The sequence below is a fragment of the Meriones unguiculatus genome, chromosome 20 (assembly GCF_030254825.1).
Source record: "Meriones unguiculatus strain TT.TT164.6M chromosome 20, Bangor_MerUng_6.1, whole genome shotgun sequence".
NCBI classification, from domain to species: Eukaryota; Metazoa; Chordata; class Mammalia; order Rodentia; family Muridae; genus Meriones; species Meriones unguiculatus.
In genome coordinates, this window is record NC_083367.1 from 36904420 (window position 1) to 36923571 (window position 19152).

General features: G+C 41.2%; 1 protein-coding gene across 4 annotated transcripts in view; it reads left to right on the top strand.

The window, feature by feature from the left end:
- Window positions 1-19152, top strand: part of Man1a1 (mannosidase alpha class 1A member 1) — a 190662-nt gene that overhangs the window by 41654 nt on the left and 129856 nt on the right. For all 4 annotated transcript variants that reach the window (XM_060373417.1, XM_060373419.1, XM_060373418.1 and 1 more), the window contains one exon: window positions 2768-2883. In XM_060373417.1, the coding sequence (XP_060229400.1) occupies window positions 2768-2883 (116 nt within the window). The remainder of the gene's footprint in view (window positions 1-2767; window positions 2884-19152) is intronic.

Sequence of the window (19152 nt, forward strand, 5' to 3'; positions counted from 1 at the left end):
GGATCCGATGCCTCCTTCTGACCTCCACAGCCACTGCACACATATAGTTCACAGACACACATGAAGGCAAAACACCTGTACACATAAAATAAATAAGTAAATCTTTTTTTTAATTACCCGATTTTTACTATCCTCTTTGTGAAGGTTGATCAGAAAATTCTGTTATGTGTTAATTTGCCATAATTCTCATTGATAATAGATCAATAGTTTTAATAATAAACTAAAAACATACCAAGTCTTTTGTTTTGACACTTTCCACTGGATTTATTAGTTAAAAAATGATTTTTATAACCCAGAGAAGTACTTATTCTTTATCCAAAAAAGTATTAAATATTAATATAGCAAAATGAACTGTTAATAATTACCTGGTATCTGTCTCCATTTTCAAATTAGAATAGGCTACAGAGGATTTTCTTGTATAATAAAATCAATACCTGGGACTTACTGCAAAATTAAAACTTCTCATTTTTGAAGGTGAGGAAAACTTTGAATTGGCTTCTTTAGACATAGCTGAGCCAGATTCTTTGTTTGCAAGTAGTATGTCAACCTGTGTGTTCTTTCAGCAAACCACAGAAGAAAGGAAGATTTTTATCCCCTTCCCCTCTGGGTTTTCAGGGTACTTTTTGTTTGTAATGGCTTGTTCAGAAGTCAGTTGGTAAGCACAGCCTGTTTGTCAGGAGGACAGTCTTCTCTGTGAGCCTCGTTTTTATCAGCCATTAGCATCTGGGGAGCCCTTCAACACTGATGCCTCTTTCTCCTGTGCTATTTCTTCCCAGTTACCTGAAACTCACCTGTTTGCCAGGGAAAAGAAACCTGGCTCCCACCTTAGCTTAAACCGATGCTAATGAACATGAGAAGTGACCCTCAGTTCTTCACCTCCCATCGCACTTTAAAGAAGAAAGCAGAACTAGCGTTTTTGAAGAATTCCTCCTCAAAGAGAACCGTTTATGTTTGACAGGGATAAAGTACAAAAAAAAAAAAAAAAAAAAACAGCTCTCAGTGACTAAGAAATTAGAAATCAATGATCATTTAAAGCTGTTACCATGTATCCAAATGTGGCCTGAAAACATTCCCTCTAGTGTTTCCCTTGATTCCACAGTTTTGTCTCAAAAAAAGAAAACAAACAAGAAAAACAAAACAAACAGAATTTTTTTAGAACACTGGATTAGAAAGTACGAGGTTAAAAGTATTCTAACTTTCATGTCCTCACCATAAAGTAAGATTTAAATTTACTCTGCTTTAGAAAATTTAATATTTCAGCAGTCTCTTCTAGTTTCCTAATGATAATTTCTCCACTTACTAGCTGAACAGTGTGTTCATTGAAGTGTGTTCCCTTTCTATTTATGGTTCTGCATTGAATAATGTAGTTCCTAGTCTTTCAACAGCCATTCATTGACTATCACTACTATAGTCATACAAGGGCACCATGGAGCTTGTGAAATGAACAAAATGTAACCTCTCTCTGCTAAGAAGGTTTGTAGACTAAAGGATGGCAGAAAGTGATACATGCCTGAGAAATGTAAAATCCCCATGCAGTGGAATCTCAGAGAGAATAAACAGAACCCTGGGCCTAGCTGGGCAAAAGAAGGGAGTTGGAAGCAGTCACACTCTTACAGACTGTGGATTTCATGTCAGAGTACAGAACTCCTCCTATTTATCCATGCTTTCGATCTCTAGATTTTAGTCCTGTGGCCAGCTGCAGTCTGATAATGTTACGGAAGATTGTAAAAATAATCCTTATACTTTAGATGGTACACAATCCTGAGTAATGTCCTAAAATCATCATCACCTCTAGCCCTATCCTGCCCTGGGCATTACCATCCCAGCATCCACACTTCGTGTAACCCAGCTGTCAGTCGTTTCGTGGCCATTTCGCTCCATATCTCTTGGTGTTTCATTACTTGTATCCAAGTCACTGTTATTTCACTGATGGTCTGTAAGTGCAAGAGTACCATGCTGCCAATTTAGGCATATCAAAGAGAAACCCAAAAATATTTCCTTTAACAATAAAAGTACCTGATACTCAATTAATATGGAAAAGACAAGGAGACACATATGCCAAGGTCACTAAGAGCTATGATCAGATTATGATCTGTCCATGGAACTGGAAAAGAGAAAAAAGAAATCTGTGTTGGTTTTGTAGTTCCACATCAAACTTCAAAAATTATGGCCACAGTGCTTAAGCGTTAAGATGGGGAAGGCATAAAATGTATTTATGCTTAAGAAAAATGGTGGTACATATGAGGTTCAGTGCTATCTGCTATTGCAGGCATCTCCCAGGGTTCTTTGAACATATTGCCTGCTGCTAAAGGGCGACTACTGCAATGATTTAAAAGAACTGGCATGGTGATAATTCTACATCTAGCAAATTTCACACAGGTGCACTCTGGTGCAACTACACAAAATTTAATGACAACTTCCCCTTTGCTTCAGGCTTATTCTTTCTTTTCTTGTTAGAGAATGCAATCACAAACGAAGTTTTTAAGAGGCTTAGTTTATACAACTTGGAGCAAATGTTAAAGATGAGTGTTCATAGCCTGTAGCCTATAGAAAAAAAATTGGTGTGGTGTATTCTTTATATTTTATTTTTCTGGAAGAGGTTAATACTTTATTCAATGTTATTGTTTATTAATAAGTTGAGGATTACTCTCAGTTTTTCCTAGGTGTGGTCAATTTGTGTGTATATATGTGTGAGTGTATGTATATATGTGTTGAATAAATATGTATATATACATATATTGAAAAGATATATTCTGGTATTTTTCAGGCAACATCAAAGGAGCAACAATAGTAGATGCCCTGGATACCCTTTTCATTATGGGAATGACGACTGAATTTCAAGAGGCTAAATCATGGATTAAAAAATATTTAGATTTTAATGTGGTAAGTTAACATTCTTCATGAGTCCTTGAGTTTTAGCCCATCTAAACCCTGGATTGGACATATTATTTATTATAATCTGTGCCAGTAAAAACAAATTGATTTTTTTATGTATGTGTGGGTGCGTGTTGGTATGTGTACAGGTGTGTGTGTGTACACACAGGACCTAGAGGATTATGTCGTAACTCCTCTGGGGTCACCCACCTTTTTTTTGTCCTTTGTTTTTGAGGCAGGGTCTCTTACTACCTAGAGCTTGGCACCTTAGGCTAGTTAGCCAGAAGACCCAAAATTCTACCTATTCCCAGCTCTCCAGTTCTGGGTTTACACATTCAGGCCACCACATCGAGCTTTTTGATGTGGGTTGTAGGGATCACGCTCAGGTCCTCCTGCATGAGAGGCAGAACCTTTGAGAGTGATTCCTACCTCTCCAAATGTTGCAGCCTTAAATAGTAAAGGCGCTGTTGCGCTCCATCCTTGTTCACTTGTTGTACATGTGTATATGTGCTTTTTTGCCAAATTAAAGGTAACTCAAAAGAAATAAATATTTAAACTAGTCTGCACTATCAAGTCCTCTTGTTCAAAGTACCACAGCAACCCTGCAAGATGGATGTTGAAGCCCAAGGTTTATTCCTGAGCATACAGCTGGCTGTGTATTGGAGTCATGACTCTGTCACAGGGCTCTGTCCCCAGTGCATAGTCTTGACATTGTTCAAAGCAGGCAACATTGGCAGCCACTGCCACTTAACTAAGGCTTCAATTTCGTGGCTCGTGTACTCCTATTAGTTAAGGAAAAAAAAAAGAAAAAGAAAAAGAAATCACCTACATCTGGGTCTCTGTGCACAAATAACATAGTTTTCAGCTTTTTGTATATGTGCATTCTTGGCAAATAAGCAGATTCCCAGTGCACTCTCAGGGAACAGTGCGATTAGGGGAAACAGCTCCAGTGCTTGACTGTGTCTCCTTGGATCTAACCAGACAGGCATTGTTTTGCCTCATAAGGATGTTGGCAAGGAACTTACTCTAAGAAAAGGAAGCATGTCCTCCCTAACTTTTTAAAAGTCCTTGACTTCTGGCTGCATTTTTGGTATTCTTTTCCATCAGAGATTACTTTGCAGAAGTCTTTGTAAGCCTCTTGTCTAGCTAAGAAGCATTCAGAGTTATCTGTGACTCCCTCCCTCCTCCAGCCAAGGTAGAAGAAGCATACTTCATGCTGAAATGAGATGGAGGAAGAGAGTGTTCCTGCCTACCCTGCTGTGGTGTCACTTCTCTGTCCTTTGGAGAGTGGACAGCAGCATTAGCCAGAGCATTAAAGATTAGTACGAGCAAACCTTTGTCCATCACTTTGAATTTAAACAAGTTTAAAGACTTATAAAGTACAAGTCTTAATATTTTGTTCCTCCTTCTTTGATTAGTTGCTATCCATGCTCTATTTACTAGGTCTTACAGAGAGACTGAGGTTTATGCTCAATCTTCCTGATAACTGATTCTAGAATATGAGGGGGACAATAGGCTGACACTCCAGAACTTTGGGAATCAGTGTGCCAAACTCTTGTATTTGATTTTAAATTTATTTAGGTTTATTTATTTTCCTGTGTATGGATTTTTACTTACATGTAAATATGCTTATTGTGTATACATGCTTGGTGCCCAGAGATGGTCAAAGGAAGGTGTTGGATGCCTTGGAACTAGAGCTTAGATGTTTGTGACACATCATGTAAGTGGGAGGAACTAATCCTGGTTCCCCTGCAAGACCAAGTGCTTTTAACTGCTGAGCTACTCTCCAGCCCCAAGCTCTTTTAATTTAAATGTAGGGGGAAAAAGTGGGTATAAAGAGCTGGTGGCTCAAAATGTACAGAGCTGCTTGAAGGGACATTATGGGGTAGTTCCAACAATCCAATAGAACTAAACATAAAAAAATCAGAGTACAAAATTTTATCTTTTTATGTTTATTGCCTTAGTAATATTCAGTTTCCTTACTTGCTTTTGTGGTGCCAGAGATCAAATCCAGGGTCCCACATGTGCCCAGGAAACACAAATTTCGGATGCCTTAACAATGCGTGTTAGTAGGAATGACTCCGGCTGCCTACCCCAGCTACTCATCTTCCAGCTTTGGTGATATGTTTCCCATACCTACAAACCTTAATAACACTAGACCTGTGAGCAGTTCCAGGCTCCTTTTCTGCTTCTTGGGTTGATCTGTCTTTGTTGTCCCAAGCCTCCCCAAATCCCATAGCCATGCTTTGCTTTCATGATCAGGGTATCCCAAGCTCTGAACTTGAGGGGCAGAGAGACTTGGAGGATAGGAAGTGTTTCATTTTTCAACTCTAGGTACAGAGGCCTCTCAAGGTAAGAGAGAAAAAAAAATGTCGCTGGAGTAGCAGCTGGATTGGCTGGCCTCAGGCCACTAATTAGGTGAAAAGAGTATTTCTGTGGGCCACAGGAACCCCTGAGAAAGCAAAGTGAATCTAAATAAGTAATATAAACCTCTTAGAAGCTAAAAAAAAAAAAAGTGTTAGTTGGCCTCCTTACTCATGGGGTAAAGAAGTTAAGCTATCATTAAATGTTTGTTATGATGCTGAGTTTTTATAGTTTTAAATTTTATCTAAAAATATGCATTTTAGTACTATTGATAATCTATGCTTTTCTAAAAACTGTAGCAATGTGTCTAAATTTTCTGTTTATTGTGTTCTGTGTGTGTGTGTGTGTGTGTGTGTGTGTGTGTGTGTGTGTGTGAATGTGCATGTGTGTGTGCCTGTGTGTGTGGTGTTGTGGGTGGTGTTGTATATGTGAGGGGGAAGCTACACATGAGAAGCTACAGCAGGACATTGAGTGTTTTCCTCTATCACTTTCCACCTTATTGCCTTGAGACAGGGCCTCCATTGAATGGGCAGCTTGCCGTTTTGGCTAGGCTGCCTGACCAGCAAACTCCTAGGATCCTGGCCCTACCCCAGCCCACCCAGCCCTACACTCTGAATACGCTGCTAACAGGTGTGTGCATCAATGCCCAGATTTTTATATCGATGCTTGAGATTTGAACTCATGTCCTGATGGCTTGCAAAGCAAGTGCTTTCCCCACTGAGCCATCTCCCAGCCTTATTATACTATTCATAGCAGGAGCAGACTTGAAACATTTACTGAGACTCTATAAGCATATTTTTCCCATAAAAAATATGCTAACAGGTTGAAAATAATGCTCATTTGGTAGAGTGCTTGCTTAGCATGCAGAAAATCCTAGGTTCAATCCCCATCACCATACAAAAACGGGCTATGGTGGCATATGCCTGCTAATCCTAGCACTGCACACAGGAGGTAGAAGAAGGAGATCAGAAGTTCCAGGCCAGCTTCAGTTACATAAAGAATTCAGCTTGGGCCAAATGATGCTTTTTGTTTTGTTTTAACATATGTATGAATAGTATAGAAATAGAACTTCTCATTTTAAAAAGAGTAATACGTAAGTTCAGAAAAATTATATGGATCTTCTTCTTACTGCATGATACAGGTCTTTACTCTGTGTTTCTGGTTGGTTTTATAAACCGCATGAGAGACTTTGTCTTACATTTTCAGTCTACACTGAGCTTCAAGTGATTGTTTCAACAACTGCTTGATTTTCCTTCAAAAAGCTCTGAGAATTTACTTTTGCATTCACATATGGGGAGAAGACTAAGCTTTACCTAAAACAGAAAATAATGCATTTCATTTTTCGAGATAACACGTAATATTCTAGCCTAGAGGGGACATCATTGCCTCCATTTACATTAACACCTCTTCCTTATAAAGTATTTTAACAGAAAGGCCAACAATTCATTGTTTTGTTGTTGTTGTTATTGTTCTGTTTTTTAATTTTTAAAATTTATCTCTCTTTTATTAATTACAGTTTATTCACTTTGTATCCCAGCTATAGGACCCTCCCTCATTCCCTCCCACTCCCACCCTCCCTCCCTCATTTCCTTCCATGCCCCTCTCCCAGTCCGCTGATAGAGGAGGCTCTCCTCCCCTTCCATTTTTTTTAAGTTAATGCATATAAATGTTAATGTATCCAATGTTACTACAAGGGAAGAAGAAATAGAACTGAGATAGAAACACTATTGCTGGGAGTTTAATCCTAGCATTTCTAAGTGTAAATAAGTCCTAAAGTTGAGAATAAATATGTGTACATGCAAAATACTCAGTTTATATTACTTAAAATTTACTCCAGCAAATGCTCTTTGATAGGTTTATACTGCCATTCACCAAAGCATAACAAGTCGATTCATTTGGTACCACAAAACCCAAGTGCCTCTCAGGACCAGTTTTAAATAAATCATTGGGTTAATGTGATTTACAGAGTAACAGCTCCATGGATAGTGGTTAGCCCAGGTATCTGCAAAGGAATACAGGTGAGACAGAACACTCTCAGAATAGACTCTGATGAGCTTTCCGATTTCAATTCAGTGCGAGCCTAGGAAAAAGAATCTAGATTCTTATTTATTCATTATCCATTCATTCATATGCTAATTATTTACTAAGTTCTTTCTAAGGATCAGTGACTTACACTTCAGGTTCTTCTCTAGCCAGAAAAAAAGGACACTGAGGAAAAGGAGAAAGGCCAATGGGGTATAACAGGATAACACCTGATGATTGATTGATTGATGCTGGTTGGTGTTTGGTTACTCTAATCTTTGTGGAAGGGCAGGTGGTATTTTCTTTACTTTTATAGATGAACATACTTAATTAATCTTCCCAAGGTTATGCAGCAAACAAGAGCTATGCTGCACAGGGTTTACCTAATTCTTTCACCCTGTGTTTTAGTGGAGAGGAAATACAAAAAGTGAGAAATACATACACATCCTAGAAATCCAAGACTGTGATTTAGGCATGAAATCTTCCTATCATGGTGCTTATTAGAGGTGAATTAATTTAGTAAGAATTCAGTCAATGCTTGTGAAACGATGGGGCCTTCTATCTTGTCCTACTTCCCCACTGAGTGTAGGAAGAGTGAGCTTGAAGGTTCTGCCCATGGTGCAGACCAGTAGCTGTGCTAGGTCATTTTTATGGAATTGGAATGCAAGTACAGGTGATCTACATGTTCTGCCTCCACACTAGTTTGAGGTGGCTCCTGCTACAGGAAGTTGCTAACATGAGGGGATGCTAACAGCTTCTGAATGAGTGCTACTCAGTGCAACTCTGAGCTTCTCATTGGCGCTTTGAAAAAAAAAATACTGCATTAACTACAACTGTTGAAAATTATCTTCAGGAACAAATTTTATAGAAGATGTAGAAATTTTCCCCAGCTAACAATTCCGTACGAGAAGTCTCTGCAAACACGAAAGCTAGATGAAAGGTGCCCTTACAATATCTTTCAGCACCGCAGGAAAGTAGTAACTGGGCTTTCTTTTGGGAAAGACAAGAATGTTAGCTTGCTCCAGACACTAACATCGGTGCTGGAGAGGTTTGGCAAAAGTGCCAGGGTTGGGCCCCTGATGTAATGAATCTCCTACCTTTTATACGACAGAAGTGTTGGTGGCAAGGTGGGGTTTGTTTGTTTGTTTGTTTGTTTGTTTGACTTAAAGATGTATATTAAACATGTACCTAGGTTTCACATTAAGTATGCAAGCCAAACAAGCTATGGAAGTCCTCTGGGAAGATGTGAGTTGACTTCAGCCCCCAAACTGGCTGCATCTTCTCACATGTCTGAATGAGTACTTGGCTACCTGCCCTACAGTGCCATGCCATGAGACATGGAAAGAACTGACATTTTTCTTAACTTTGCTCCTAGAAAAGGTTTGTTTTTAAGCAGCATTACATCATGATTGGTATATATCACTAATTTATTTTACTGCTGAATGGAGACATGGGGTGTTTGCCCTCTGATGCTGAGGGGTCCCTGATCAAGAGTAACTATTTACTACTTACTTCATGGTCCTAAGAAGAACTTATCTCTCTGGTGGTGATTCCTGATAGATCTGAGCTGCTACTTGGATCGATTCTGGGCCTTCATAGTAAAACCAGCCTATTAACATAGACAGCATGGTTATTTGCCTGTCTTTGTGTCTTTAAGAGTTTAAACACTGGGTTGTTTCAGTTCCTCAGTTGAGGGACCAGCAGTGTATCAAAGCAGATGCTGAGGCTCATAGCCAAACTTTGGGCAGAGTGCAGGGAAACTTATGAAAAAAAAAAAAAAGAGAGAGAGAGATAGAAAGACCTGGAGGGGACAGGAGCTCAACAAGGAGAGCAACAGAACAAAAAAATCTGGACCCAGGGGTCTTTTCTGAGATTGACACTCCAACAAAGGACCATGTATGGAGATAACCTAGAACTCCTGCACAGATGTAGCCCATGGCAGCTCAGTCTCCAAGTGGGTTCCCTAGCAAGAGGAACAGGAACTATCTCTGACATGAACTCAGTGGCTGGCTCTTTGATCACCTCCCCCTGAGGGGGAAGCAGCCTGAACAGGCCACAGAGGAAGACAATGCAGCCAGTCCTGAGGAAACCTGATAGGCTAGGGGTCAGATGGAAGGGGAGGAGGACTTCCCCTATCAGTGGACTTGGAGAGGGGCATAGGAGGAGATGAGGAAAGGATGGATGATGGGATTGGGAGGGAATAAGGGACGGGCTACCACTGGGATACAAAGTGAATAAACTGTAATTAATATAAAATATTAAAATTAAAAAATTAAATTAAAAATTAAAACTAAAAGAGTTTAAACACTGTTAACAGTCCTAAGAAATTATTTACGAAAGTAAGAGCTACAGGGACATACACTAATAATAGACTTTTTGATACTCTTAATCTATGAAATGTAAGGCAACACACATTTTGAAGTAGTATTCTTTTTTAATTTATTTTTTATTAATTACAGTTTATTCATTTTGTATCTCAGCTCAAGCCCCCTTTCTCATCTCCTCCCAACCCCATCCTCTCTCCCTCTTCTCCCATACTCCTCTCCAAGTCCACTGATAGGGGAGGATCTCTTCCCCTTCCATCTGACCCTAACCTATCATATCTCATCAGGACTGGATGCATTGTCTTCCTCTGTGGCCTGGTAAGGCTGCTCCCACCTCAGGAGGAAGTGATCAAAGAGCAGGCCACTGAGTTCATGTCCTAGACAGTCCCTGTTCCCGTTACTACATTCTTTAAGGAGGTGTATATTGCCAGTAAACTCAGGCCAGACTTGTAGGCAATTCCTTTAACTAGAGGCCTTGCAAGGTTCCCTGTACATAAGGCAGTGTAGTTATCGTATGTGTGGGTACAGTAGCGCTGCTCATGGACATAATTACTAGAGTGGATTGTAGTGGGACGTTGTTATTAATCACAGTCATTGCACTGGTATGCAGCCGGGCAGCTGTTATTGAATCTTGTGTTTGCTGTGTATTATACCAGCCCAGAAATTCCACGCTTGAAGACCTCTGAGTAGACAGCTGACAGAGTTTGGTGGACTAGTGGTAAAAGAAGAGTGAATTCAGGGAGCGAATGTTCTCTTCCAAGATATCTTTCCAGCTCAATGAAAATATGCTGTGTAGAATCCTAATCATTAAAGTCCGAAGAAGCTTTATTATAAATAACTATCTTAAGGCCTGAAAACCCAAAGAAATAAATTACCTTCTCAGGGGAAGCTTATGGTTCTGGAGTTTCTCAGGCAACTGGGAGCTGGGGGGTGACTTTGTTCTAGAACTGTTGTATCTTTTTATTCTCCTGGCAAAGCCTGTGATTTTGCCGACTGGAGGCTAATAGGTACCATGCTATGGCTAATTTTTATGGATAAGTTGACTTTAAAAATGTAATGCTGTCTTGCCCAGTGAGTCTTTCAGACACTCTTTTGGGAAAAAAAAAAAAGAGGTTCTGAAGAGGGTCACGATTTTATCTTGAAATTAGTGTTAGAGTTTTCACAGCCCTGAGTTCATGGTATGTGGATTAGGATGAGGCTTTTCCCAACACAGGTATGGGCAACACGTTAATTTTAGGGGTTAGGAGAGGAGAACATGTGTGTGTGTTTCATTTTATCTCATAATTTTAGATGTTTTATGAATTGGAGAAGGAAAAAAAATATGAGAATTCCTGAGCTTGAAGTTGAACTTAATGGTCTAAGGGACCCAAGTTACAGGCACTGTCCTAGTGAGGGTTCCTGTTGCTGTGAGGAAACACCATGACCGAAAGCAACTTGGGGAGGGAAGAGCTAGTTTTGCTTATGTATCTTGAGTCACAGACCATTGAGGAAAGCCACAAAGGGTACCCCAACCGGGCAGGAGCCTGGAGATAGGAGCTGCTGCAGAGACCAAGGGTGCTTACTGCCTTCCTTGCTCCTCCTGTCTTGCTCAATCTGCTTTCTTACAGAAACCAGGACCCCCAACTTCAGGCTGGATGATACCATTCACAATGGGCAAGGCCCTCCCTTTGGGCTGGGCCCCCCTCATCAATCACTAATTAAGAAAATGCCCTCTAGACGTATCTACAATGTTATCTTATGAAGGTTATTTTTTTTTCAGCTGAGGTTCCCTCCTCTTGAATGGTTCTAGCCTTTGTCAAGTTGATGTAAAACTCATCCTTGTCAACTTGATAGACAAATATATCACTGTTAAGCCATAACCTTCCCTTCTTGTTCATACTTATAATCACATATTGATACCAACATTACAATATAAACATTCCAAATTATAAAGACCCACAGTGTAAAAATTTAAACACTCAAAAATTCAGTTTTTTTTAAATATCCAATATCTTTTTAAATACCAAATGTCTGTAAAACTCCAAAATCTTTTTTAAAAAGTTCAGAGTCTCTCAAATGTGTGCCCCTGTAAAATAAAATAAACAATTAATCAATTAATAATTTCTTATTTCAAGAGGGGGAAAACTAGGGCATGTTCACAATGTGAATAAAACAAAACCAACTCCAACAATGTAAATAATTCAATGTCCAATGTCCAGAACCCATTCACGATCTTTTGGGCTCCTCCAAAGCGCCAGGGTCATATTTCTGGCTCCATTCCCTTCAACCCACACAGACTGTCACCTAAGTTCAGGCTGGCGCCACTCCAAGGCGGCTGCTGTTCTTTGTGGCCATCCGGTGGAATGGGCATCTCCAAAGTGCTGGGGTCTCTTGCTGCACCTGGGCTGCACTTTCACCAATAGTCTGTCCTGGGCTCTGCTCAGGGGCCCCTGCCCTGCCACACAGTGCCAGGCCTCAGCTGCTCCTCATGACGCCTTAGCGCCTTCAAAACCAGCACCACCTGGGTGAACTTTACACCACAGAACAGCTGCCAGCACAAGGTATGGTCCTGGCTGCCTGCAGAATCCAGCATCTTTGTGATCACTCCCAGGAAACACCTCCCAAAAGATCTCACCCCAACAATGCTGGTCTCTCTCGTTCTCTCTTCTTAACACTAAAAGGTGTATTTTATGTTTGCACATTTTGTTGACAGTATGCCAGATAATCACAGACAGACTTGCTTTTGCTGTGTGTGTCTAGATGCTGACTGCTTGCAGGTATTTTTTTTAATTTATTTTTTATTTATTACAATTTATTCACTTTGTATTCTAGCTGTAGCCCCCTCCCAATCCTGCCCTCCCTCCCTCTTCTCCTCCAATGCCCCTCCCCAAGTCCACTGATAGGGGAGATCTTCTTCCCCTTCCCTCTGACCCTAGCCTATCAGGTTTCATCAGGACTGGCTGCATTGTCTTCCTCTGTGGCCTGGTCTGGCTGCTCCCCGATCAGGGGGAGTTGATCAAAGAGCCAGCCACTGAGTTCATGTCAGAGACAGTCCCTGTTCCCCTTGCTAGGGAAACACTTGGAGACTGAGCTGCCATGGGTTACATCTGTGCAGAAGTTCTAGGTTATCTCCATGAATGGTCCTTAATTGGAGTATCAGCCTCATAAAAGACCCCTGGGCCCAGATTTTTTTTTTTGTTCTGTTGCTCTCCTTGTTGAGCTCCTGTCCCCTCCAGGTCTTTCTATCATCCCCCTTCTTTTATAAGATTACCTGCACTCTGAGTTTGAAAAAATCATCCTGAGTGAGGTATCCGAGAAGCAGAAAGACACAGATGGCATATACTCACTTATAAATAGATATTAGACATATAATATAGGATAAATATACTAAAATCCGTACATCTAAAGAAGCTAAGCAAGAAGGAGGACCCTGGGTAAGATGCTGGCCTCTTTTTAATCACCACTAATTTCTTAGCTCCTGCTGACCAGCATCAACTGTCCCACCAAAGCAAAGGTTTCACTTTAGTGCTTCTGGTATCTTGTTAATCACAGCCACTTCCACAGCCCCAGCTAACCAGAACTACAGACTCTTAATTAAAAATATGCAAAAGTCCCAATAGAGTCTTTAAGTGAGTCTTAAAATTCCCTCTGGAATTTAACAAGCCAGGCCTTCATCATCTGCATTTCTTTGGACACTTATCTCCCATTGAACAGCTCACCAAGCTTTGGAACCTTCAATTGTTTGTTTTTTTTTTTGCAGGCTAGTCACATTTTATACTTATATAAAGTAGAAGGAGAACAGAAAAGGGGGCTCCTCTATATGCCCGATAGGAGCTCTACAAGGACCAAATATATCTGGGCACAGGGTCTTTCCTGAGACTGATTCTCCACCAAGGACCATCTATGGATATAACCTAGAACCTCTGCTGGGATGTGGCCCGCGGTAGCTCAGTAACCAAGGAGTTTCAATTGTTTTTATAGCCTCAAAGCTCTAAAGTCCTTCCACAATGGTCCCCAAAATGACATAGCCAGGTCTGCTACAGCAACAACCCACTGTCCTGCTGCTGATCTCCTCTGTCTTAGGGTTACTAATGCTGATTAAACACCATGACCAAAAGCAACTCGGGGAGGAAAAGGCTTATTTGGCTTACACTGAAGGAGGCCCATGCAGGAGAAAGGTACTAAGTGAGGCTCATAATCAAATTATACCCTGTCTAAGACCTGCTGTATTCCCCTCCTGATATTTTCATGTCAATTTAATTATACCGCTTATTTTATTAAACTTAGACATGAGTTTGTTTGAGTGTATTCTATGATTGCATAGCCATGGCAGAAGAAAAACAAAAGATCAGTTTCTAATTGAGATGTAATTAATGTAATTAAGAGTATAGTTTATCTGCAGACATGTCCAACCTATAGTTGCTAATCAGTCTGACATCAGTAGGCTGATTCGGGTTAAACAAAAGGCTGAATATACTGCTCAGACTGTGAGACCCTTAAGACTCTACACTAGATAATACAGGGGTAGATTATTGCAGTGCAATCTCCAGTGAACTATTTAAGAGGTAAGTTACTTTAATTTTACATGGAAAGTGCATGGCAAAATCATATCCTTTGTATGATAGGAGGTTTCAGTGTTATCAGTTGCTTCTTCTCATCTTTCCCATGTGCCTTCCACACTTCTGTCATTAGGGTAAGTGAGTGGAAAACTTTTAGAACAACTTGACATACAAATGCTGAGAGGAGAACTGTGACCTCCCACATGAGGGTCAAGAAGATTCTTAATAATAAAATTATTAGCATATTAATATCGGAATAATGGATATTTGAGTAAGCCCATGGGCGGCAGGACTTTGTTTAGGCTGAGCTGACATGAGTGCTAATGGCAGCAGCTGTCTACTGGGCTTGCACTTTTTCCAGGTGACTGCGTACTGCCTAACCTTCATGGGTTTAGAGTGTCTCCTAGGGAATGCATTCCAATCTTCCATCAGTGACAAACCTGACTCCAGAGAGAAAGAGCTCTCCAGGATCTCATACTCGAATCAGGCTTCAACCAAATCTTTCTAAATCACATCAGAATTATTAATTAATTAATTAGTTAATTAAGTAATCCATGTATGTGTGTACATAGCGGTGTGTGTTTTGCACATACACAAGTATGTGGCTGCCTTCTATTCCTCTCTGCATATCCCCTTGACAGGTCTCTCACTGAGTTCGAAACCAGCTCTTCTGGTTGGTCAGGGACAGGGAGCTCCCATGCTCTCCCTTCTGTGGCCCCCAGCTGCACTTACAGTCACACATGGCTGTACCCGCCCTTTTACATAAGTGCTGAGATTCAAACTCAGCCCCAGCTACTTATATAGCAAATACTGAGCCATCTCCTTAGGCCCCCAGGCCAGAATATTTGTAGCTGCTAACCATTTTGTTGTAATATGAAATGTTATGCCCCTCCCCGTTTTTTACCTAAGCTATAAGGAATGACCCAAATGGTGTCTACTTGTCAATATTCTGGCCAAAAAGGTAATCAACCCTAGAATATTTTGAGAGCTCAAAGTAAGTTTTGTAAATAATATAACTTTGCAAAAGATGAGGCTAAAGGAATTGTGTTGAGAATGGGGGGTAGGGAACATTGTTCCCATGAAGTTCTAGTCTCCAAGCGCAGGGAGATGGTAAGAGTTAAAAATTGTGATCAAAGAGCCAGCCACTGAGTTCATGTCAGAGACAGCTCCTGTTCCCCTTACTAGAGAACCCACTTGGAGGCTGGGGAAGGGGCATAGGAGGAGAAAAGGAAGGGAGGGCAGGATTGGGAGTGGATGAGGGAGAGGGATACAGCTGGGATACAAAGTGAATAAATCGTAATAAATAAAAAAAAATTTAAGTGAAACAGTTCAGATACTGAGAAAGGAAAACAGAAACAAATTTAAAAAGAAAGTGTGATCTGTGATATTTCTATGTGTTTCAAAGACAAGGACATTCTAATCACTGGAAACCTGCATGGCTTCAACTAACATCTCAGACTTTGCCTTGGGCTCCCTAGGTGATTCAGTCCCTGCAACTCCAATGTCATAGCCGCTGACCTTGAGCACTGCACTTTACAAGGTTATCTTTCAGTATCTCACAGCAGAGCAAGATAAATAGAATGCAGGTTCTGGAGTGCACACCGAGCTGGATCAATGGCTGCCTGAGTAACTGCATCCAATAAGTGATTGATGTCTAGATAGAGATATATTTCTGATGGCAATTGACATGGCTCAGTCCCCTACCTTGCAATAATTTTTATCAGATGTCTATAGAAAGGTCTCAGCTCTCCAAAGATTTCATAGGACGAATAGGAAAAGCATATGTAATGAGCCCAAATCCAGAATAAGGAAATAAAACCATCTCAACAGACTTGAGTAAGTGAAAACATGAGGACCCGTTTTCTGGTTTAAAAACTATAAAATATATATAAAAACTGAAGCAGATGTGGTTTAAGGACTTAAATTCATTAGTTTTTTATTAGACATTATTTCTCTTAAGTTGTATGAGCCAAACTAAATTAATAAATTTTCCCTTTTCATTATCAGAGGTTGTGTGAACTAACAACAGTGTTTAAATGATCCCCATTCAGAGTGATAAACTTTAGTGAATAAATTGCACAATATAGAGGGTGTTTAATCCAAATATATAAGTCGCAAATCATAAATTGTTTAGTATAATTAAACAAACTCACAGCATGATTTTATTTTATGATGGCTTCGTCTGACTGCAACAATTGTAACTTTTCTTTGTTTATTTTTATTTTTGTATATTAATTATGGGTTATTTACTTTGTATCCTAGCCATAGCCCCCTCCCTCATTACCTCCCAATCCCACCCTCCCTCTCTCATCTTCTCCCTGCCCTTTTTTCAAGTCCACTCTTAGGGAGGTCCTCCTCCCCTTCCATCTGATCCTAGCTTATCAGGTATCTTCATGGCCTCCATTTCCTCCTCTGTGGCCTAGCAAGACTGTTCCTCCCTTGGGGGGCAGGGAGGGAGTAAAGGAGCCAGTCATTGAGTTCATGTCAGAAATAGTTCCTATTCCCCTTACTGTGGAAACCCATTTGGATACTGAGCTACCATGGGCTACATCCAAGCAGGGGATCTAGGTTATATCCTTTCATGGTCCTTGGTTGGAGAAACAGTCTCATAGAGGGCCCCGTGCCCTCTATTTTGTCCTTGTGGAACTCCTGTCCTCTCTAGGTCATACCAACTCCCCCTCCTTTCATATGATTCTCTGCACTCTGCTCACATTTTGGTTATGAGTTTCTGCATCTGCCTTGATACACTGCTCAGTAGTCTTTCAGAGGCCCTCTGAGGTAGGCTTCCATCCTGTTACTTGTTTTCGCCTACTTCCCCTGTCCATCCCATTTGTCTTTCTAAGTGAGGATTGATCATCTTACTCTGGGTCCTCTTTCTTGTTTATCTTCTTTAGGTGCACATATTTTAGTATGTTTATCCTATCTTATAGGTCTATATAAATGAGTATATAACAGGTGTGTCATTCTGCTCCTGGGATACCTCACTCAAGGTGATCTTTTCTAGATCCCACCATTTGCCTGAAAATTTCATGATTTCATTTTTAATTGCTGAGTAGTATTCCATTATGTAAAAGTACCACAATTTCTGTATCCATTTCTCTGTTGATGGACATCTGGGTTGTTTCCAGAATCTGGCAATTATGGATAAAATTGCTACAAACATGGTTGAGCAAATGTCCTTGTGTGCTTGAGCTTCTTTGGATATATGTCTAAGAGTGGTATAGCTGGATCTTGAGGAAGCACTATTCCTAATTGTCTGGGAAAGCGCCAGATTGATTTCCAATGTGGATCCATCTCTTGTATTTTGTTGGTGATGCTTACTTTGGTGGCTCCTGATCTTTTCTCTAAGTTTTCTAGCTCCGGGGTTTTCTCTGTTTGTGTTTTCTTTATTGACTCTAATTCTATTTTTATGTCTTGCACCATTTCTTTCATGTGTTTGAATGTGGCTTCCTGTCTCTGTATGATGGCCTCTATTTTTTTGTTCATTTCTTCTCTCTATGCTATTAATTTTTCCTCTACTTGTCCCTCTGTTTGTTGGCTATATTTGCCTGTGTTTCTTTGAGAACTTCATTCAGTTCCTCTTTCTTAGCCTCCACCCGGGAGGTCAATTCTTGAGAGATTTGTTCGTTTCCTCTTTAACTGTCTGGATTTGCTTGGCTATTTCTCTGAGAGATTTGTTTGTTTCCTCTTTATGTGACTCAAATAACTGGATAAGCATATCTTTAAGTTCATTTTCCTGTGTTTCCAATGAATTGGAGTATCCATTGATTTTGAGAGTTGCTGGTGAAGCCATGATTTCCTGATTTTTGTTGGCTGTGTTCTTTCACCTGCCTCTGGCCATTTGCTTAACCATAACCTACACTGTTTGTTCTTGGGTTCTGCAGTTCAGATTGGTACTGTCTTTCTCTGGTGTCTGGAGAATTCCTCATCGAGATGAGAGAGGTCCAGTGGTTTCAGTGTGTGCGTTGGTGCTTCAGCTGTACCTGTGGGAGGAAAGTCCGTGGTTGCAGAAGGACAAATGCAGGCAGGCGTGTGCGTGTGCATGGATGTTTGCCTTGAGGGACAGGGTGCTAGAGAATGTAGAGGCCTTCAGTGTGAGGGAGGGGCGCCTTGCAGTCACCGAAGGGGTCGGGGACGCTGAAGTTATTGCATGCACTGGTGATGATCCTGTGCGCAAATTATCTGCACACATCAGTGGCCCACATGCTACTGGTAATCTTCTCTAACTGAGCTCCAGAAGTTATTTGCCTAAACTCCGCCTGTAGCTCCACAGAGCCAGGGCTTCCTTGTCCCAAGAAACCCTCTGTTTCCCACAGTGGGTGTGTGGGTGTAAGATTTCTGATATCTGGCTGCTAGCTTAGAAGCACCCTGGATTGGGGCTCTGCAGGCACTTGGAGGTGTATTCACTCTCTAGCAGGTCAAACTGAAATGCACAGGGCTTCCTCCTGTTCTCTACTGGCAGATTTGGACCAGCTGAGCCAAATATGCGCTCAGACAGCTCAGTGGTGTTGCAGCCTCTGTACCCAGGAATCCAGTTGTGGCTGCAGAACTGGGGTGTCTAGGTGCCTGCCAGGAAGTATTGTATAGCCACTACCGTAGCTTGGCGCTTGGTGCCCCTGGGTGGTTTTGCAGGTCCACCGGATTTTGGTGGCTGCACAGTCTGCTGTCCTGTCTGCCGCTGAGGGACTGAGTGGCTCGTCCAGTCAGGCTCTGTGGAGTTAGTAAGGCCGGTGCAGATCTGGGCTCAGAACACGGGTGATGCTGCCTCCTGAGGCTGAGGAGCTAGTATTCCAGCCCCTGCTGTCTCGCTTCTCAGGCAGTAAGATCTGGCACTGTGGTTCAGCTCCTCCGAGGGGGAGGGAGGCCCAAAGAAGGAAAGTGCCCCTATCCGTTCACAGAGAAGTCCGGGTCTGACCTGAATCAAAAAGTTCTCTGCTCCTGTGGTGAACCCCCTCCTTCAGGGAGCCATATGTCGACTTTCTGATTTCAGTTGCCCCTCCACTCACCAACTTCGGAGTTTCAAATCCTCT